At 44.9% G+C, this 22,355-nt stretch overlaps 2 protein-coding genes across 2 annotated transcripts in view; one reads left to right on the top strand and one right to left on the bottom strand.

Annotated features, from left to right (window-relative positions):
• dpp7 (dipeptidyl-peptidase 7) overlaps nucleotides 1-22,355 on the top strand; it is a 100,080-nt gene that overhangs the window by 66,762 nt on the left and 10,963 nt on the right. The window lies entirely within an intron of this gene.
• LOC139232512 (kelch-like protein 9) lies at nucleotides 818-21,467 on the bottom strand. The gene is made up of 4 exons (XM_070862837.1): nucleotides 20,421-21,467; nucleotides 7,915-8,167; nucleotides 5,229-5,389; nucleotides 818-1,183 (listed from the first exon to the last, which is right to left on the bottom strand). Exons 1-4 carry the CDS (start codon nucleotides 21,465-21,467, stop codon nucleotides 818-820), a joined length of 1,827 nt encoding a protein of 608 aa, XP_070718938.1.

Raw genomic sequence — 22,355 nt, 5'->3', positions numbered from 1 at the left:
CCGGAGCCGGCCCGAGAGTACAGAATACAGAAAAGATGGTGGCCTCCCTTTAAATAATGCCCCGAGAGCAGATATCGGCATGCTTCGTGACTAGCACAGCTGCCATTGATATCCGCTTGCGGCCTGCAGGGCGATAAGGGATCAGTGCAGGGTGGTGAGGGGTCGCCGCGCACGTGACGACGTCATTGCCGGTTGAGGGGCGGCCCGGGGCGTTAACTGCAGGGGGTGGCACTTGCATTGCAGCACCTCTGCAAACTCCCGGGCAATTTTCTGGGAGGCGGTAGCACGTGCCGCCCCCCGTCCCTCCTCCGACCTGTTAACGCCCCCCAGAGATTGCTAACGGGCCTCTTAAACAGGGGCAATATCGCCCCCACTGTCTCTCAATTCCATTGTTGATTCTTTCCCTGCTAGAATTGATGAAGATGAAAATCTTTATTTCCTGGGATAAACTCAGCAAGGTACACATCAAAACATGTACACATGTTATCAGAGGCATTAATACAATGAAAAATAATGTTTAAAGATAGTTCTCACTTTCTATATAACCAGCTGTGAGGACCATAATAGTCATGTGTTAACAAATCTCACATCGCAATTAATAATCAGATTTTTTAACAATATATTTTGATTATAGCATGATTTTCAGGAAATGCATGTTCATCAAGTAACACATTCATCTTTACATAAGCACAAATGTTCATTGACAAAAGTCAAGCCACTAGCTTTTTTGTACATGGTTATAGTCTTGCAATCCTTACCACATGTAGTTTAATTTTTGATTTTCATTTATGTGCACATATTGTGGGTATATCCCATACTAATCAGTTACAAATAGGTTGAGGGTAGAACTTTTTTTTGTGCCAAGAATTGGATGCACGCTCTCCTCACTTTTTAATTTGTTTAAAACCTCTCCAGAAAGTTTAACTGTGCAGGCAGCATGATCCATCACTGGCAGAGGTAGGGCACCTGATCTCTCCCACCTTCGGGCTTCTGGATCATAGATAAAAACACTTTCCATTTTGGCCATTTGACGGAGAGAACCCCCACCCGTGATGTACAGTTTGGAATTGTGCACCGAGGTGCTAAATTGACAGCAGTCGAAGGGTGATACTTTAAGTGTCATCCACTGGTCAGCTGCAGGAACGTAATACTCTGTTTCATTCACGTGTAGCCACTCACCTGACTGGAAGAAATTAATGAATTTTAGTTACAGTGCAAAAAAGTAACATCATAACATTTGTTTACTTATAATCAACAGTTCCCCTCTTTACTTCTCCCTTTCACAGTACAAAGTGGTGCATAGATTGTTGAGACACCTATTCCTATGTAATTTTGTACTGTATTGGAAAATAGTGGTACGTCGATTTACTTTAGAAGCCGTGGATTGAAAATGAGTAGATCACCAATTTTTATGTACATTCTTGGGCTAGGCTGCGTTAATTCATAGAATAGTTGCTTTGCGTGTTTTCTACTTGGTACCTAGGTTTGAGTCCAGCTCTGGAAAGAATTCTTTTGAATTAAAATTTACTTCTGAATTTTAAGTCTTTTCTGTCGTTCATAGAACAAAACTATCTTTGTTTCTGTTCACATCACCAGAATTTGTTACCAATCTAATAATATTTATAAATTTCTGTTTATCCACTATTAAAATGTATTCTGTTCCCAATTTATAACCTCTCCAGTTGGCTGAGCTGAGACAAAGAACGAGCATTGTAGGAAATTATGATCATGACCAATATTTGAATACTTGTGCACATCTGGTTATCTGCCAGTTTGGTAACTCGATTACTATGGGCTGCGTGTAGAGAACAGAAGTTCCGTGGATTTGATATTTAAGGATGTTGGGAAAACTTGGTATTCACAAGTTGTAGTATACGGACCCTGATGTTGGTTAATTGCATTATTATCATTCTATGATAATTTATATGGAAGTGTTATAATTGAGGTAAAACTGTTCAGTAAATCCCTCTATCGCATGGTGTAAAGCTACATGCTCAAACAATTGTTTGAGTTTGTACCCAAAATATTATATAAAAGTAAGTTATTATTAGCCTTGGTGGGGAGGGTCTGGGGCTGATTGCAATTGGGGAAAGGAGGCTAGGTCAGAGAAGTTATAAAGACAAGGTGACAATGAAACTACTATAATAAAAATGACTTAACTACCTGGGTTTAGTTGTGCTTTAAAGGAGCAACATGCCATAATGAGAGAGACATGTATGTAAGTTTAATGTGAAAGTTTGATGTAAAAACTATCAGAGCACATTGCTAGCCAGGAACAGACTGATTGTTGATTGGCAGTTTGTGAATGGAACTGTTTTTAGATTGGTTCATATTTAGTCATTGGGATATTTGAGTCAACCTACATTGTTAGTGTAACAGAAAGTGGTTATTTGAGTTAGTAACTTTTTTGCCTTTATAGCCACTTAATAGCTTTGAGGACAATGTCTTTGAGGTGTCATATCTGAGATGTCCTGCCACAGATGCAAGGCTTTTAATTCTCATATTTAACTCGTGCTGGTATTGTACCACACTCTTAAGTCGTTGATAGTCTCCATCAAACACACCAATCATTTAGATGCTGGTTTAAATAAAATAATGTGAAAACAAATGGAAATTATATTGGTCATGAGCTTAATAGCTCGCACTTTTAGTACGGTTGGACCTCAGTGGTTGGGCACCCTTGGGACCTGACTGAATCTGCCGAAACAGAGAATTTTCCGAACCACTGGAGGTCACGCCTAGCCTAGGCTTACCGGTACCCGTAGACGGCTCCCGGGCTTCTGAACGGCTCCGGCTCAGGCTGCAAAACTCGGGCCTTGCGCTCATTTGGTGCTCATTTAAAAAAAAAAATAAACCCTCCTCTTCCTCAGGCCCAGCTTCGGCGCCTCAATCATCGAATGCCCTTCCCTTTCCTTGCCTGGCCCAGTTACCTCACTGAACACTGAGAGCCAGGATTTTTGGCCGGTGTAAACAAAGTTCGCGGAAGCATGGGAAACCGAAACGCCACCCACACAAAGGTGTCTCTGCCTAGGCTTACCGGATCTCTTCATAACATAGTGTTAGTGTTGTTGGCACAAGGAAATAAGTAGATCAAGCATAAAAAAACAATATGAAAAATAGATAAAAATTAATAGTTACATTATCATTTACTCAAAATGCTGCCTGAATTCCGCTTCCAAAGTGATGTGGTGATAACTGCATTTGAGTTACATCTGGGGTCTTGAATGTAGGTGACATCTGGGGTCTCGGCTGTGGTGACATCTGAAATCTTCTTGAACCAATCTTGCAGCTTAACTTGCTTCATGTATTTTGTTTTTTCTTTAATGAGTTTCTGTTGGATCATGTAGACGGACACGATCTCTTGCTCTGAAATGAAAGTTCTTTGCTCCAGTCCTGCTATCAAGTCTGTGGCCAAGTGAATGCATTTATCGATAGAAATTCTTTCTTCAACTTCACCCTCATTATCTTCATCACTGGCTTCATTATCTTTATTTTCTCCCTGCTGTACCATTTACACAATCTCTTGATCATTAAGTTCGTTCACAATTGGTGCATCTTTGTCAACATCCATCCAGTCTTGTAAATCTTCCTCTTCCAAATCCTTGGTCACCTCAAGCACTGCAGGATTGGACATACCGCTGGCATACTCCAGTAACTCTCTCATAATTTGTTTGTCTTGAGACACTTGAAATCCGGTGAACTCGGCCTCATCATCCACATCAGGACTGTCCTCAAACATTAAGGCTGGCCACAGATTGTGCCATCCATTCTTCAGAGTAGAAGGAGTTACTTTTTCCCCAGGCTCCAGCTAGTGTCCAAATCACCTTGAGGTTAAATTCTTTGCGAAATGTTGTCACAGACTTCCCAGCATTAACAGATTCTAACAATCGGTGCATAAATTCGGACCGGTACTTACACTTAAGGGATCGTAAGATATCAAAGCTGAATCAGAGAGGTAAGTTAGGGGGTAAATACAGTCCCACAACACTGTCTTTGACAAGCAGTTCGGCATTATGGTGAGCAGAGCAATTGTTGAGAATCAGCACAATTTTGCACTTCAGATCCAACCTGACCGATGTGGGGCTCTAGCCTCCGGTACAAAATATTTCTCTAACCACTCGAGACATAGCTTAGTTGTTATCCATACTTTCTTGTTGCCACGGTATATCACTGGGAATATTTTCACCCCTTTGAATGCCCTTGGGTTCACACTTTTCCCAATGACCATGAGCTTGCACTTGTGTGTACCTGCTGCGTTGCTGCAGCCAAGGACAGTTAACCTGTCCTTTGACTCCTTCATTCCTGTTGGTACCTCCTCAGCATCTGGTGCTAAGGTTTTCGAGACATACAACGCCAATACAGAGCACTTTCATCAGCATTGTATACCTGCTCTGGGGATAACTTCTCATTTGCAACTAACTGTGCAAATTCGGCGATGTACTTGGCGGCTGCTTCGGTATCTGCACTTTTTTCACCGCACATTAAATGTAGACTAATGCCATGCCTGTTTTTAAATTTCTGCAGACATCCTTAAGAATATTCACACTCATGCTGCAGGTTAAGTTCTTGGTGGAATATTTTCGCTTACGCCATTTCCATCTCGCCAGAAATGCTAACGCCATCATTCTGACGAAGCCTTAACCACTGTATGAGTGCACTGTCTAAATCACTATTTTCCTTCCTTCAATGTCTTACGAAAGGTCATACTTTTCTTACTTTCACTGTCCACAAAAAACTGAAAGGTCTTATCCTTTTGCTTCTTCAAGCCATATACTGTTGACGAGGTCACACAAGGTCCGTACTGATGTGGCCTTGTCCAATTTCTTCAACAAATCCACCTTTTGCTATATTGACAACGTATTGGTAGCAGCACTACCAACAATCACTTCCACTGCTTGCTGCTCTCTTTTAAGCCATATTTTATAGGTAAATTAGAGCTAAATAATAACACAAGAAGCATGGGAAACTAGGACGCCACTCACGCAAAGCTGCGGTTCCGCAGCACAGAACACTGAGAGCCAGGAAGCACGGGAAACTGGTACTAATGCCGAACCAGGTATGTTTCTGAACCAGAGATTCCCAGAACAGAGGTCCAATCTGTATGTGTTCACTGGATTGGAAAACTTTTAAGTGAATTAATTGGCTTCCTTCCAATGCAATTGACTTGTATCTGTCATTGTAAACAAAAGGTTTGAATTTAAAATATGAAGATTTAAAATTTCTCTTACTGAGTTTAAAGTTCTTCCTCCTACACAGAATATTTTGTCTCCAATAGTAGCCATTCCATGGTCACACCGGGCAACTGTCATGGATTGGTTAATGATCCATCGTTGCAGTCTCGGGAGGTAGCTGTACAGGTCTTTTAGAGCTTTTCCTGCTGAGAATCCACCTGATGGACATGAGAAAGTAGCTGAATATTATATATACTGCTGTAAAGTACATAGACTGTTTTGAAATAAAAGAATGTGTATAGTTCTTGCAGAATATACTGTTGTCTAAACTTCTGGATTCAAATATCATAATCCACTACTTAATTCAGATTCATTCACTGTGCAAGTACATGGAAAAGTGAGTCACTAGGGGTAACTGTAGCGCTAGAAGAGGCCTAGGAGCAGATCCCAAAATGAAAAAGTGGGTGGAAAAATAGATGACCTTTCACCAGAACTCTTCTGACCTGTTCCAAAAGCCTAGTATTGAACTTTTTATTGTTGCTCAGAGCTGTCACTCTGAGATAATTTGGTTTGTGTAGTCTGAACTTGTTCAGTGTACCTAATTTCCAAGGACCAATCAGTACTACCGAGGGACTTTTTTGATTGACTCCGAGCAATTTCTACTCAGTAGTTTTCTTCATATAATTTTCAAAAACAAGATGACAAATTTCAAAAGATTACTGAGAAAATTTATATTGAGTATTTTTAAAAGAAATGTGTAAGCAAGAGTGAAATAATAGCAAAATGCTGCAGATACTGGCAATCCTGGAAACTTGCAGCAGATCAGTAAGCATCTGTGAAGAGTACAGGTGTTAACATTGTGGGCCCTTCAAAACTAAAAGAAGATGGAATAATCCTATTAATACAATCAGCAAAGGGGGAAAAGGGAAAATACATTTTTAAAATTTAAAAACCAACAAAGCCAGAGGAGAATCATGAGTTGAATGATGGAACAGATTACCTGTACCTCAGTCCAGTAATGGACAGAAAGAGAAGGGTGTGTAAATAGCTATGTCACGGGAGGCCTGAGGAAATGGAGATACGTATAGCCTGGATGTCAGTGGAACTAAAACAGATTTGAAAATGTTGATGTACCTAAAGTCTGAAGTTACTGAAGTCAATATTCAGATCAGTGAGTTGTAACTTGTAAGGTGCCGAAGAGAAAGATAAGATATGTTATTGAAGCTTGCATTAAGCTCCAATTTTCTTGCATTAGTGACTGGGGGAGAGGGTGGGAAAAGATAAGGGCCACATTTTTCTCACTTAAATGCAGGCGTCAGCCACTGTAGGCTCCTATTCCTGCCACACTACATTAGACCATCCACCAAATCCTACCCACAAGACGAGAGAGGCAGACGAGGACTGAGCAAAGCAGTAAAGAGACAGAGCAGATGAGTTGATACAAAGAGAAACAGCAGCACAAAGACATCAGAGGCAGTTAATCGAGAGACCATATTTTCCAACTGACACAGCACGACAAGACATTAATGATTAGCATTTATATAGCACCTTTTGTAACAAAGTAAAAATTTCCTAAGGCGCTTCACAGGCGCATTATCCGATAAAATTTGACTCCGAGCCACATAAGGAAATATAAGAACAAGTTGATCAAAAAGGTAGGTTTTAAGGAGCATTTTAAAGGAGGAGAGCGAGCTTAGAGCTGAGACAGCTAAAGGCACAGCAGCCAATGGTGGAGCAAAGGAAATCGTGTATGCACGAGACCAGAATTGGAGGAACACAGAGTTCTCAAAGGGTTGTAGGGCCGGAGGAGGATTCAGAGATGGGGAGGGGTGAGGCCATGAAGAGATTTGAACACGAGGATGAAAATTTCAAATTTTAGATGTTGCTGAACCGGGAGCCAATGTAGGTAACAATATTTTACTTTGTGCGATATAAACAGTAACTCCATATAGTCAGTATGGTAACTGTAATGGCTAGTTTGTTAAAAGTTAATCAAAGTTAAGAGGGTTGGGTGACCACACTAAAGTTTCTATGTTTGCAGTTGGAAGACTTGAGCTCCTATCACTGCAATAACTGATGTTTGAATTTAGGTTTCTTTAGAAGTGAATTTTTTAAGCTGGTGCAGTCAATTGCGTTTCTTGGCTAGTTAACAAATACTGCTATAGTAACACTGCTGCTAGAAGTTAACTTTCTGCAGGTTATACCCTACTGTGTTTTTTCCCTCTCTTCCCCCTTCTTAAGCATATCTCAGGCAGCGCACCATGAATTGGCAGGCAACCTGCACAGTATCTACGGACGTGCTGCTGTTGTGCTAGGTGGTGTACAAAAGTGGTTGAATGACTCATGGCCTTAAATATCCTCCCCCACAATGTTTCTTTTACTGCAACTTATTGTATTAGTGGGGGGGAGGAGGGAGAGGGAGAAGAGAGACAAAATACTTTCTCTGGTACAAGTCTACATTAACACTTTGAGATGAATAATCTTGAAATACCACTCTTCCAAGTATTACATGCAGTTGTTATTTCGCTCTCCTTTGTCCTTGTCATGTATGTACATGCTGTTTGCAGCCACCAGTTGGTGTCATTGTTGGAGGCCACTGAGCAGCACACACACATGGTGCTGTTCTGCTCTGCTGGTCAGAGAGTCAGACTCTTTGGGCCTAAATAAAGCAGAGCAAGGTTGTACCTTGCTTAGTTAAACAGTACTCCGTTTGAACCTTTATTGCATACATTACTGTGCTCACCTGAAATGTACAGAATGCCTTTGTGTACAGCCCCAGTGTGGTCTGCCACCGCCACCGGGAAAGGTGTTATAAACTCCCACTTGTTCTCTTCAGACTTGTATTCTTCCACTGTATTTGTGAGGTTCCCTAAAAGTGTCCCCCCAGCTACAGAAATAATGTGGTCGAAAACTGCATCCGCGTGAAACCGTGTGCGCCGTTCCAGCATGCCAGCAACCTGAAGCCATGAACTATTCCTTGGATCAAACCGAAAAACCTGTGTAAAGAAAAAAAAACTAAATTTGACAAATATATCAGCTGAACAATTTTAGCACAGGAGTTGATTTTTCTGAACGCAGGCGCAGGGCCTTATCGCAGAGGAGCAGCAGATATTCAGAAATTTAGCCTAGTAGTGTTAATTATTATGAAAATTATGTGACACTATCAAAGTAGTGTACAATTTACTGGAGTGTTTTGTATGCCATTTTGCGATTTTGATTCATTTACACAGCTTTTTGTTAACCCCCTTTGATCTGGTTTGCATGTTTCTTACAAGTTTAGTGGGGTTTTTTTCTCACCAATTTTCTTGCTTTCTCTCCTACAAACATCCATTCCCTGAAACAAATTAATGGTCTCTCTTTGATCCCTTGGCCACATGGCCTATATTTATGTGTGAGCAATGGTAGGTTATCCGAACACAGATAAGCATCACAGCTGGAATCGTAATCTCTCCAGGTGTCCGCACACGTGCATTTAGCAGTGGGGGTTGCTGCATCGCAATCAGGAATACAAACCCTGGCTGATATTTTTGTTTCTCTATCTAACCAGAGTTGTTGTGGTCACTGAAGTGCTGCCCTGGCTGTGATTCTGCTGATTCAATACAGACCAGGAATCAAACTTGGGGCTTTCCTGGTCAGTATGGCACTGCTTCTAACTGTGTAAACCTGCTGAGCAGTCAGAGACATTTCATCTCTCTTTATTTTCCTCCATCCTCCCTTTCTCTTAAAACAGGTTATCTCTCCAGTCTGGAACTCTTTGATCCGGCAACATCCCTGGTTCGGCATCATTTCCCATGGGGGGCGGGGGTGTCGTGATCCGCGCTGTGTCTTGGGGCTGATTGCTCCTCTTCTCCTCGCTGCCTCGTGTTCTTTCTTGGGGGCGGGTCGGCGTGCTGTGTCCTGGGGCTGGCTGCTCCTATTCTCCCCACTGCCTTCGGTGTTCCCTCCTTGGTCGGGTCAGAGCGTTGTCAGCAGTAACCGGTAAGTTTTTAATGTAATGGTTCATTTCGGGCAGAGACACCAACTCTCGGAGCAGCGGGGTCAATAATGATCCCCCACAGGTACACAGTGAAGTGTCGCCGTGGGCTGCAGGTCAGCCGAGAAAGATCGGCAATGTTAACAGCGGAGTATAAATCCTTCCAACTGATGTAAAGTTCAATGTCTGATCTTGAGAGATTATTTTAGATGAGCAGTCTTCATTGTTTTAAGCATTAATTCAAAGAGCCTGCAATACTTCAGCCAACTTTATCCTCTCAACTACAAAATGTGCCTAATTGTCTTCAGTTTTTAAACAAATAAAAAAAATAATCGACCATGTATGATTCACACATAAAAAGACAGAAATGGATGGATGGATTCTAGTTGGAATAAAACATGATCAAACTACAGGTGGGTAAAACATGTCTGTTTTATTTCATGAGCTCATTCTGCTCTGTGGTAATGAAACACAATTTTTGGACAATCCGTCGAGAATACATACCAGGTTGTTAAATAGCTGTAGGCTCGTTTATTTCATTCGTTTTCATTCAAGTGTACTACACAGATAGGAGAGCGGGCGGGGTGTCCGCTCTGCATGTTGAAGTACATTGCTTTAATCGTTGGTGCCAATCACATTTCATTACCACCGAGCAGAATGAGTTTGTGAAATAAAACAAACTTGTTTTGTTTGAAAACTGATATTGATGATTACTTTACAGCAGTTGGAAGGATTTATACTCCACTGTAAACACTGCCGATCTTCACTGATGTTGCCCACAGGTACACATTGACCGCGCTGCTCCGAGAGTTGGTGTCTTCACCTGAAATGTACCATTGCGTTAAAAACTTACCAGGTACTGCTGACAATGCTAGGGTTGGCGTGACCTCCCGTGATCTGGAAAATTCTCTGCTCCGACACTGGTCAGGAATGGAGAGGTCTCACCTGTACCACCCTTGCGTCATGCATCACTTCACAAACTTGAGAGAGCTCCAGAACTAGCTGCGCTTCTAACCAAGCTGTTCCAGTACAACTACAACACTGGCATTTATCCGACAATGTGGAAAACTGCCCAGGTCTGTCTTGGCCACTAAAAAGCTTTCGAAATATGCCTGCGTGGCCTATTCATTCAATGAAAAAGTCTCTCAGCATTTCTCTCCTCAGTTCATCGGAGAACTCACATAAACTAGCCAACCTCCGAAGTTCCGCCACGAAGCCGGGTATCCTCTGGCCCACACAGCGTCTGTAGTTGTAGAACCTGTGTCTGGCCATGTGTAGGCTGCTCGCTGGCTTCAGGTGGTCTCTTACCAGTGTACTCAATTCTTCAAACGACTTGCTTACTGGTTTCTCAGGTGCCAACAGATCCTTCATTAAAGCGTATGTTTTCAAGCCACAGCTGGTCAAGAGATGGGCTCTTCTCTTGTCTGCCTTATTGTCGCCTAACCAGTCTTTGGTTACAAAGCTTTGCTGGAGCCTTTCTATAAAGTCCTCCCAATTGTCTCCCGCATTGTACTTTTCATCTGATCCGTTGTTCGCCATTCTGTGGATTCTGTAATCCCATAACTCGTCGCCACTGTAAAGTCCTGTCCCCTCAGTACAGATTCACACGAGGCATGTAGTGAAGTCAAGGTCACTCTGGACCTGCACCTTTATTTCACAGCTCTCGAATGCTGCACTTGCCTGAGACCTTATATACCTGTCTCTTGCAAGTGCACCCCTGGTGGTAAGGTATGCTGGTGGTTACAGGTCATATCTTATTACAGTCATGTATAGCATGTTAGGATACAGTTATATATAATAATGTAAGATACATGACAGGCAATACCCCCCCCAAACCGATGACCTCTATCACCTAGAAGGACAAGGGCACTAGTTCCCCTCCAACCACACACCATCCTGACTTGGAAGTATATCGCCATTCCTTCATCACAGTGGGTCAAAATCCTGGAACTCCCTCCCTAACAGCACTGGGAGTACCTTCACCACACAGACTGCAGCTGCTGGAGAGCCATCAACTCAGTGAAAGACGCACTTTGGACTGCTGAGTGCTTTGAAGTGTTGCTGCTCAATGACACTCTCTGCGAATTGACTGATTGCAGAAACTCGTCTTTCCAGTTTGGCTGCGTCTGGCCTTTTGACTCGGGACAAGCACCAATTGGAGAGAAGAACAAATCTGCATGTTAACCGACAAGGTGCCAGACTGGCACCACGAAAGATTGAAGGCTTCGGCCAAAACACAAGCCGAAAGGAGGAATCTGCAACCCGGATGGCGGCCAACCGAGCGGCAAACCAGGGCGTCCGAAACACCATCCGAGTGACTAAAGAAAGTGGAAGGACAGATGACAATCAACCGGGACCTCTTCGTGAAGAAAATCCTGCTTGAAACCTGTGGCATGAAAGTCGTGGATGTCTTTGCCTTGCAGGACATCCCGAAGAGAGGTTACTTTGATGTAACCTTCAGAAACGTCACCCAATGCCTGAAATTCCTGAAGGGATTGAAGGAGGCGAGTGAACCACTGCGGTTATTGCTGACTTGGGAACCACTGTTCACCCTCCCGTTGCAGAGGAAGCACACTATCGCAGTGCACATGTACAACCCCCACATCCCGGTCATTGATGTGTTGACATTCCTCGGCAGGTATGTCGATGGGGCAGGAAACAGCATCGACCTGAAGAATTTGCATGGGATTTGGACCAGCAAACGCCAGATCCAGGTCACCTTGAAAGTGGACCCCAGCGGAACCATCCTGCACCCCTCCCCTCCAGCTTCGCCATCGGAGGAAGTCGGGGCTACATGGTGTAAGCCGGACAACCAATGTGTGCCGAACCTGTGAGAAAGCAGGCCACATGGCAGCAAGCTGCAAAATAATCATTTGCCGCAACTGCAAGAAGGAAGGACACCAGACAAAGAACTGTAAAGAGAGCAAGTGCTGCAATCCTTGTGATCAGGCTGGACATCTGTACAAGGCCTGCCCCAAGCAGAATTTCAGCTATGCGCAGGTGGCAAAGAACCTGGTGACATGTGAGGAGAAAGCTGAGGAGTGCAACGCCCAAGAGGAGACAGACACCTCCCTCCCCTCCAAGACACCGTGCGAACAAACCACCGCCCTAGTCGACACTGACTGAGAGGAGGAAGGAAAGTCTGCCACGGCAAGCCGCCAGACACTAACACCCAGCAGTGAAACTTTCCCCCCCCCCACCCCCGAGACACCGAGTCCATGGAAGAGGAGGGAGCAGAAAGAAAACGGGAATAGCAGCTCGTCAAGAAGAAGGCGGCGGCCTGCAAGTCAAAGGAAAAGAGGCCTCCTGCAGAAATGAGGGGCAAAAGACAGCTACCGTCCACAACAGACAGCAGTGGCTGCAGCTCATCCGGTGATGAAGGGCAGGGTAAAAGCCCCCACTACCACCAGAAGAGGCAAAACGCCAATGCGACCAGCACAGTCCAGCTCCGGGATCCCGGGAGCAGTGATGTCACCGATGTACCCCTGCTCCGGATTTCTGGAAGCAACGGATGAAACCCAGCTCCGGATTTCCGGGAGCGAAACAGCAACCGATGCACTTCCACTCTGGATGTCCGGGAGCGATGAAGCCACCAATGCACCCTCGCTCTGGATCTCTGGGAGCGACGAAGTGACAGATACACCCCAGCTCCAGACGCTGTGAGCGATGACACCACAAGGGATGCAGATAAGGAACAACCAACACCAGGCGAGGGCAGCCCAGTTGGCATGGAGGACCCCCAGTCCACACTGCTGGCGTCTCCTGGTCGAACCATCCCCAAGGCAGAGGACAACCCATATCTCAGCCAAGGTGCAGTAGAAAAGTTTAAAGTTAACCTATGTATACGGGAACAGGCCACAGGGCCAAAGGATTGTGTGTTTGAAATGTAATTTTTGGATTGTTATCACCAATTTAAAAATGAGTTTAAAGATTGCATCCATTAACATGTGTAGCATTAAGTCAATTACGCAGTGTGTTTCCACCTTGGGGTACCTCGCCAAGGTCAAGGCAGACCTGCTATTCTTGCAGGACTGCTGCCGCACTTCAGTTACCGGCAGTGGTCGCAGTGGTGGTCAGGAGGCAACGATTGCCGTTCCTCCGGCCTGGGCATTCTGCTGCGGGGAGGCCACTTCATCATCGAAGTTAAGGAGGTGGTGGGTGGCTGCCTCCTTGTAGCAGATGTATTGTATAAAAATGTTCCTCTAAGGCTAATTAACGTGTATGCCTCGCCTCTCAGAAGCAAGCGGCTGGCCCTCCTCCAGCAGCTCCCACTGCTGCTAGCGACATCCAGACCGGTCGTTCTGGGCGGTGATTTCATGATGCGGCTGGATGATCTAGCAGAGCCGACAGCAAACTGGACACCACATCCAAACTCCTGATGGACGTGGTAAAAGATGCCAAGCTGTGCGACGTCTTCAGCAACCCTGCAGATGGAGCACGGCGCAGATACACCTGGTCGAGACCAGACGGGTCCGTCTGTTCCAGAATAGACTTCCTGTTTGTGTCCCACATGCTCAAGATCAGATCCACCGACATCATGCCGGTGTTCTTCTCTGACCACTACTTCCTACTGGCCGACTGCCTCCCATAGGAAGAGCAGAAAGTTGGCAGGGGGATATGGAAGCTCAACGTGAAACTGTTGACCCTGGAAAACGTTGAGGAACTCGAGGGATGGAGAACAAAGGTTGGAGAACCGTAAAACCCCTCTGTGATTCCCCGATGCACTGGTGGGAAACAATCAAGACAAACATCAAGAGGTTCTTCATCCTCAAAGGTGTTCAGGAGGCGAGAGGGAGACAGAGGGAATTGTCCCAACTGCAGAAGAGTAAGCAAAACTTGCTCCTGCTGCAATCGATGGGGGTCGATGTCACAGAGGAACTCCAAGAAGTGAAGGGCCAACAAGCCTCGCTCTTTGCCTCAGAGTCCTCCAAAATCATTTTCTGCTCTGTCGAGCAGGATGAGACGTGTTCGCGTTTCTTCTTCCAAAGGTACACGGGGGAGCTCTGTGATCAGCAGCCTAAAGGAAGAAGATGGTTCTGTGACGTCTTCACAGCCCGACATGCTGAGGATCAGCAAATCCTTCTATGCCGGGCTGTACGACGTCAAGCCCACAGGCCGCGCGGCCTCCCAGTCTTTCCTGTCGTCTATCTCCGAGGTTTTGGACAACAGCAAGCAGGAGAGTCTGGATCACCCGCTAACTCTGGACGAGATGACAAAGGCCGTCCGGTCCCTCGCGACGGCTTACCGGTCGAGTTGTATTCAGCTCTGTGGGACTGGATGGGCCCAGACCTGCTGGAAGTGTACGGGGGTATGCTTCTGTCCGGCAGTATGTCAGAATCAATTAGGAAAGGCATCATTACCCTCATCTACAAGCAGAAGGGGGAGAGGGAGGAAATCTAAAACTGGCAGCCCATTTCGCTGCTCAATGTGGACTACAAGATCCTGTCGAAGGTCATCGCAAACAGGGTCAAGTCTGCTCTGGAGCTGGTGATCCACCCGAACCAGACCTGCGCTGTCCCCGGCAGGGGGATCTCTGATAGTCTCGCGCTACTCAGGGCTACGATTGCCTACAACTCTTTTAGAGGAGACAAATAAACATTAGGTCAAGTGACCCCCGATCTGGGGGACGCTCCAAACATTTCGCAAGGCCTTTTTTTTTTGTTTTGTTTTTTTGTTTTTTTAAAATATTTTTGTAGATTTTTTGGGGGTTTTTTTGGGCTCTAAAAACATAATTTACAAGTGCCCCCTATAAAAGGGGAGGGGGACACTAAAACCCGGCAGTTAAAACAAATTAAACTTTAAAACATAAAATCAAATTAAAATTTGGTTGCCGGGGGTGATGATGCACTCCAGTCCCTCCGGCGCCCACCTCTCGCGGAAGGCCGCGAGCGTACCGGTGGACACCGCGTGCTCCATCTCTAAGGACACCCTGGCGCAGATGTACGCGCGGAAGAGAGGCAGGCAGTCAGGCTGAACGACCGCCCGCTGCTTGGACCAGCTGATGGCACCCTTGGCCGTGCCCAGGAGCAGTCCTACGAGGAGGCCCTCGGACCTACCCGCTCCCCTCCGCACAGGGTGCCCAAAGATCAGCAGTGTGGGACTGAAGTGCAACCAGAATTTCAGGAGCAGCCCCTTTAAATATTGGAACAGGGGCTGCAACCTCGCACATTCAATAAAAACGTGGAACACGGACTCTTCCAGACCGCAGAAATTGCAGGCTGCCTGGGAGCCCGTGAACCGGCTTAAAAATTTATTGCACGGGACTGCTCCGTGCACCACCCTCCAGGCCAAGTCCCCGATAAATAATGGCAGGACTCCCGCATAGAGTGCACTCCATCGGGGACCCCCGCCTCCTCCGGACGGCAAGATGGTACGGCATGGCGTGTCCAGACGGCAGACGAGGATGGCAAAGTTGAGTGTGTGCAGGAGCAGCCTGTACAGGAAACCCCTCCGCGCAGAACTGAAAGGCACGGAGGGGATTTCCCCGAGGCGGCTCAAGTTGTGAGGCGCCGGCTCCCGAGGGAGGTTCCGGGGTTTGGCGCCGATGAGGAATTCCGTCAGGACGGGGGTCATTTCGGATGGGATCTCCCCACGTGCCTGAGCCTCCTCGATACACCTAACGGAGACGGGGCCCAGTGCTGTTTTTAGAAACTCGATGGCATCGGCCGCGCGGCGGACATCGGCCGAATTTAGGCGCCGCGCCAGCGTGTCTGGCGCCATCCAGCCCGCTCCTCCGCCATCAAGCAGGTCCCTGACCCTGGTCACCTCACCAGCCACAGCCCTCTCGTCCGACTGCCACCTAATACGATTGCCTACATGCGGGACAGGAGGGTGGACACCTGTTTAATCAGCTTGGACCAGGAAAAGGCCTTTGATAGGATATCGCACACTTACCTGATTGACGTGCTCTCCAAGATGGGGTTTGGGGAGGGTATCTGCAATTGGATCCAACTGCTCTACACAGACATCAGTAGCACAGTTCTAATCAACGGGTGGGAAACTGAAAGGTTTCCGATCAGATCTGGAGTCAGGCAAGGCTGTCCCCTCTCCTCTGTCTTGTTTGTGTGCTGTATCGAGCCCTTTGCCGAGTCCATCAGGAAGGATGCGGACATTAGGGGGGTGACAATCCCAGGCAGCAGAGGTGCTCAGGTCAAGACCTCCCTGTACATGGACAATGTTGCCGTCATTTGCTCGGATCCGCAGTCGGTCCGCGGATTGCTCACAATCTGCGACCAGTTTGAACTGGCCTCTGGAGCAAAGGTAAATCGCGGCAAAAGCGAGGCCATGTTCTTTGGAAGCTGGTCCAACTGATCCTTTATTCCCTTCACCGCGAAGTCAGATTACCTGAAGGTTTTGGGAATATGGTTCGGAGCTGACTGGGCGTGCGGCAAAAACTGGAAGGAGCGTATCGCTAAAGCGAAACATAAACTGGGATGATGGTGGAAGCTGCGCTCACACTCCATTGCAGGAAAGAATCTAGTCATGAGGAGTGAGGTGCTCTCGCTGTTGTTGTATCTGGCCCGTGGTAGTCACCCGCGCCGTCTTCCACTTCGTCTGGAGATCGAAAATGGACCATGGCCGCAGAGTCACGATGTACAAATCTCTGGACAAGGGGGGAAAAGGACGTTCCAAACGTGGCCCTCATCCTGACGGCCACCTTTGTGTGCGGCTGCATCAAGCTGTGCATAGACCGCCAAGTGTCACTACGTGCTGAGATTCTATCTGTCCCCGGTGTTGCGAAGGATGGGTCTGGCCAAGCTGCCGCGGAACGCTCAGAGCAGCACCTGTCCTTCGTGGAAAAGTTTTTCAAGAAAAACACTTGACCACAAGGCCATAAAGCAGTGGTTGGCACGCAAGGTCCTGGACGCCCTACAAAAGAAGGTGATGATGGATCCTTTCGGACGGTTTCCCGAGCAGACTGTCGAACTCGTTTGGCAGAATGTCTCATCGCCAGAACTTTCACAAGCACCAAGACGTAGCTTGGTTGGCGGTGAGAAGGGCCATACCCGTCAGATCCTTCATGCACAGCCAGGGGTTCAGAGACACGGCACTCTGCCCCCGAGTTGGCTGTGGTGCGGACGAGACGGTCATCCATCTCCTTTGGGACTGCCCCTTTGCAAGGTAGGTCTGGAAGGAGATGCAATGGTAGCTGTCAAGGTTCATCCCAAGCAGCTCCATAACACAGGACTCTGCTCTACGTACTGTTCCCAGGGACATATGCCGAGACAGACATCATCTGCTGCTGGAGGGCCATCAACTCGGTGAAAGACGCACTTTGGTCTTGCCGAAATTTGCTGGTCTTCCAGAGCAAGGAGATATCCACATCTGCGTGTTGCAGACTGGCGCAATCCAAGATCCAGGAGTAGGTGCTGAGGGACGCACTAAAAATTGGTGCAATTGCCGCAAAAGCACGGTGGGGAAGAGCCTTAGTATAAAACTCCTCTCGGGCTGTACTTGTAAACCTTTGTATACATAGAGCACCATGATCTGAAAACACTGATGCAGTGCCATGTATAATGCCAGTTCAGCAACTGTTTAGTAATGTATGTTGTAAAGAAATGTAACTGTACCCTCACCCATTCCGTGTACTGTATAGTGCCACATGTAACGTAATTTGATGACTGTATTACAATGTATCCTGGATTGTACTGAATTGTACCCTGAAATGTAAAGCAAGCAAATGTATTGAACGGAACTGCCGTCAGCATCCAAATGTATTATATGGAATTACTGATCGCATCCAAATGTACTGAACTGCCTTCCAATGTATCATGCAAATTTTTATATGAATAAAGTATATATTTTGAAATAAAAAAAAACTGCAGCAATTCAAGAAGGCAGCTCACCACCACCACCTTCTCGAGGGCAATTAGGAATGGGCAATAAATGCTGGCCTTGCCAGTGACGCCCACAACAAATAATAAAAAAAGGCGGCTGTCAGATAACCTGTTAACTAGCATCTGCCGAGATCACATTTTGAAACGGCTACAAAATAGCAGTATAGGGGAATTTTCTCATTTTTACATTGCCTCGCATTAGTATCTCTGGGTCAGCTGACATCAACAAATCTCTTTTCAGGGAGGTGTTAGGGTGATTCCATATGCTCATGCTCTTTTAGCATAGTAGGTTAATATGGCAATCAAGGCTTTACAGTGTCTGAGGTTTATTTTTTAATCATTCATAAAGGATCAACTTTATAGGCATTAAAATAATTTTTTCAACATTTTATAAACACTTCATCTAATATTCAAATGTTTTTTTCATGGTGAAAATTAAACAAACATTCACTTTGCCTGGAAAATGTAATGAGAGATTCTGGTTGTGCATTACATTCGCCAGCAATAAAAATCTCCAGCTAAGTTGTGTCTAGCACTGAAGCAATATCTCTTTGTTTAATCTTAAACCTTCAGTAATAAAGTAGCAATCCACATATGAACAACATAACTGAAATAAGGTACATGGGTGCATGCATGTGTAATTAGTTTATTTGCATCAGGGTCTCAATAAATATGAGGGTACGGGGCCCAGAAGAGCCGAGGGCTTGGAGGCAGCACAGGCCGGCCCACACTGCGATATGTGTGCGCACTAGGTCCGTGCAGCAGAGCAGTCGTCCTGGTTAACCCTTGCCATTAGATAAAGTCCTAGCTCTGTCAAGCCCATGTGGTGGCTGGTGTGCAATGGTCACCACACGTTAAAATTCACGCACAGTCATCTTCCAACCCCTCAATTGGTGTTCAGGTCTGGAACATCAGGTCCTTCATTGAAACACCTGTGAACTCGTGGAAGCAAGTCATCCTCGATCGAGGGACCGCCTATGATCAGCAACACCTAAATGTCAAATTGAATATAATTTTTTGTGAAAAGTACTGTAATTTGGAATATCTTCACATTTGTAAACTGATTTGATATCACAAAGTTGACTCTTGTACTTAACTTTAATGCCTCACTGATTTCATTTTCTTTCTTGGCATTACCTGTACAGCAATATTTCTATCTTTGGACTGCAATTAATTTTGTCTTTCAATAGTATTTTACTGCCAGATCAATACTCAGACAAAGCAATGTCAAACATTGGCAATGCACTTATGATACCTTCCTATAATTCTGCAGGGAAGCCGATCACACACTGGCTTCTCAAGTTAATGCTCTACAGTTTGTAATGACTAGATTTGTTGGACAGAATTTTTAGACATAGGCGGTTAGGCTCTATTGCGAATATGGCAATGTTTTATTTTACCACAATTATGTCCAGTTATTAGCACATGGACTAAACTCGGTGGCTTTCAGTCTAGTAGGGTTACAGAGAGGTGATGCCTGGGTGTCTTTAACAAGCATATGCTTAAGTCCATACAACTCGCAAAATAGCTGTCGTCAGATTTGCAAATGTTGAAATCTCAGTCGCTCTTGATAATTTATAATAAATATATATTCAAAAATAATGAATTGAATGTCAAGTTTACAATTTTTTTAAGCTACAAATTAGTTCCAACTGAAGCGAGACAAATCAGTACAAGTTATATAGAATGTACAGCACAGAAACACCAGTGGGCACAGCACTAATTCCTGCTGGACACCACTTCCCACATTCTGCCAGTCTGAGAAACTTTCCTTGAATCCTATTCTCTATTTTGTAGCCATCTTTCAATCCATTCTGATATCTGATCCTTGACACTCTGCATCTTAATCTTTGTCATGAGCCTTGAGGCACCTTGTAGAAAGCTGTAAGAAGACATGGGGTTGCCTCAGTGTCATCAACCCAAAATATGTAATGTCATCCTTTTTAGTGGGGCATAACTAATAAAATCATAAAAAAACAAAGGAAATATATCACATTAAATAATATTACAGGTACTATTATCCACAATTCACTTCTGGCATGCTCACCGGTCGTGGAAAGCCTCAAGCCTACCAGCAGGCACAGTGTGCTCTTCTCCAAGGCCATTTGGATGCGGACAAGACAGGCAGGCAGCCAGAGCGACCACCAATGCTCCCCATCATTTTTTTTTGGTTGCTTGGCCCATTCACAGGATTCCACATGCTAACCTAGAAAAATCTGGTCCCGAGCAGCGCTGCAATGGCCACCTTGACCAGGCCCAGGAGCAGACCCACGAGGAGGTCCTCTCATTGTCCGCCCCTCTCCACACTGGGTGGCTAAATATCCTGAGCGTGGGACTGAAGTGCAGCCAAAAGTTGAGGACTAGCCCTGTCAAATTTCTGAAAGTATGTGATTTTAATTTTTTAAATTGTCACTGTTAATGCAGGTTCTAAGGACGTACCTCATTTGATGGCTGGTTTCCAGTGGCATCAAATCTGTTTTGCCCACCTATAACAAACACAAAATTATTCACAACCACTATCCCGTGATTGTACAAAGGAACACGCATTTCTCCCAGTTTTCTCCAACAGTTGCCAGTCTCATCTGCAACCCAAATATCACTGCAAACATTGTTATTTGTGGTGCGGCCTCCAAGGATCAACATATTTTCAGAGTTTGACCGAATCCATGTATGGTCAGACGACAGCATGGGCTGAGCATATATCCGAGAATGGTAACTAAGTGCTTCCTGGAGGTATTTGTAGCACTGGGAATCAGTTTTCATAATTGAGATTTCTTGAACATATTTCTGTAAATCTGTAGCTGAAATGAGGCAGAATCGAATTCTTTTCAGAACATCAGCAGCATCTTTCAGTCTATGTTTATCATGATGCAACCACATTGATGCACAATTAAATAGTTCCAGTTCACTGTACTCTTGTATATCATTGTTCTCTAGAATTTTGCACAGAGCTGCTTTATCCAGTTCTACCAGATAGTGATGATTTTCTAGTATGTATTTGTAGTGCTGATTCAGATACAAAAATGCTTTTTGTTTTAACTCCTCGGGTCCAAATTTTTGAGTTATTTTAAAGATGTCCAAACAATTTCTCTGACTGAGATGTTCTTCGAGGAAGCTAAAGCATAGTTTGATTGCATCCCGGACCAACAAACTCTCTGCCGCTTTTAATACATCTTCAATAGTATCTAAAGTAAGATCTAGTCTGTTTGAATAAATAAAATCCAGCACATGCTTGAGCCCTCTTGCACTGACATTATTTAACTTAATAGCTTTATCATGTTGGCTCTGTAATAATAATTTGCAATAGCTACTCGCAGACGCTAGAACGACTTTGTGTGCTGGAAAGGTGACTCCTTCAGCCTCCAGTATTACGTCGCACAGAATGTTCTTTATCCGCAAATTGAGAAGCCCTTCGAGTAACCTGCAAGGATAGGTGTCTGAAACAAGTGGTTGGTGCTCCTCACTGTTTTGGAAACTACTAGACATTTTTCTAAGATAGCAAAAAGATTCTTCTGTAGAGGTTTCTAAGTTTGCATCCAATTATTTATTTTGGTACAAGAAGCTCCTACTTGGTAGAAAACAAACACTATATGAAAAAATTAAAACTTGCATTTATATAGCGCCTTTCACAACTACCGGCCGTCTCAAAGCGCTTTACAGCCAATGAAGTACTTTTGGAGTGTAGTCACTGTTGTAATGTTGTAATATCACCATGCTGTAGTGTACTGATTGTTCAAGAGTTCCAATGTTTTAAAGATCTGTAGTGACCACTGACTTCAATCACAATGATGGTGGTCTGATCAGACTTGCTTACGTCTGCAAAGATTGATATCGATCACGAGGTTGCCAGTTACAAACAACGTTAATTAGATGTTGAGTAGTTCTCAAGTCCTTAAAGAATAACTGTTTAGCTATTTTAGTGTACTTTTTACACTTTGATATATTAAATCATTTTGTTAAAAGCATATGCTAAACTACAATTATCTGCAGTGCTTAACTTACAATAGTCCTGCTGCTGGCTCTTGAAGTTCTGCAGTCCTTAGAAGATATCCTTTGTTGCTTATATTGTGTTTCCTTTCTGCTTCATTAGTCTGTAGTTATGGAGATGTTCAGCTAGTAAAGGTGATGAAAGTGCATTATTATACGAGTATTAAGTTATCTGATTGCCAGCAGCCAGTTCTCCTGCATTATAACACTAAATGTCCTTGGGTTATCTGTGCTACAACATGGGTTCAATGTTTACTTAGTCAAACTGACCCTTTTAATATAGTGACCACAGTGGGATGTTTTCTAACTTGCTGCTTAGTTTCAGCAGTGTTTTATCTCAGTCAAGTATTAAAATGTCAGCAGTACTTGCCTGGACATGTCCAAGTG

Source organism: Pristiophorus japonicus, chromosome 20 (assembly GCF_044704955.1).
Source record: "Pristiophorus japonicus isolate sPriJap1 chromosome 20, sPriJap1.hap1, whole genome shotgun sequence".
NCBI classification, from domain to species: Eukaryota; Metazoa; Chordata; class Chondrichthyes; family Pristiophoridae; genus Pristiophorus; species Pristiophorus japonicus.
This window is presented reverse-complemented; position numbering and strand designations above follow the sequence as displayed.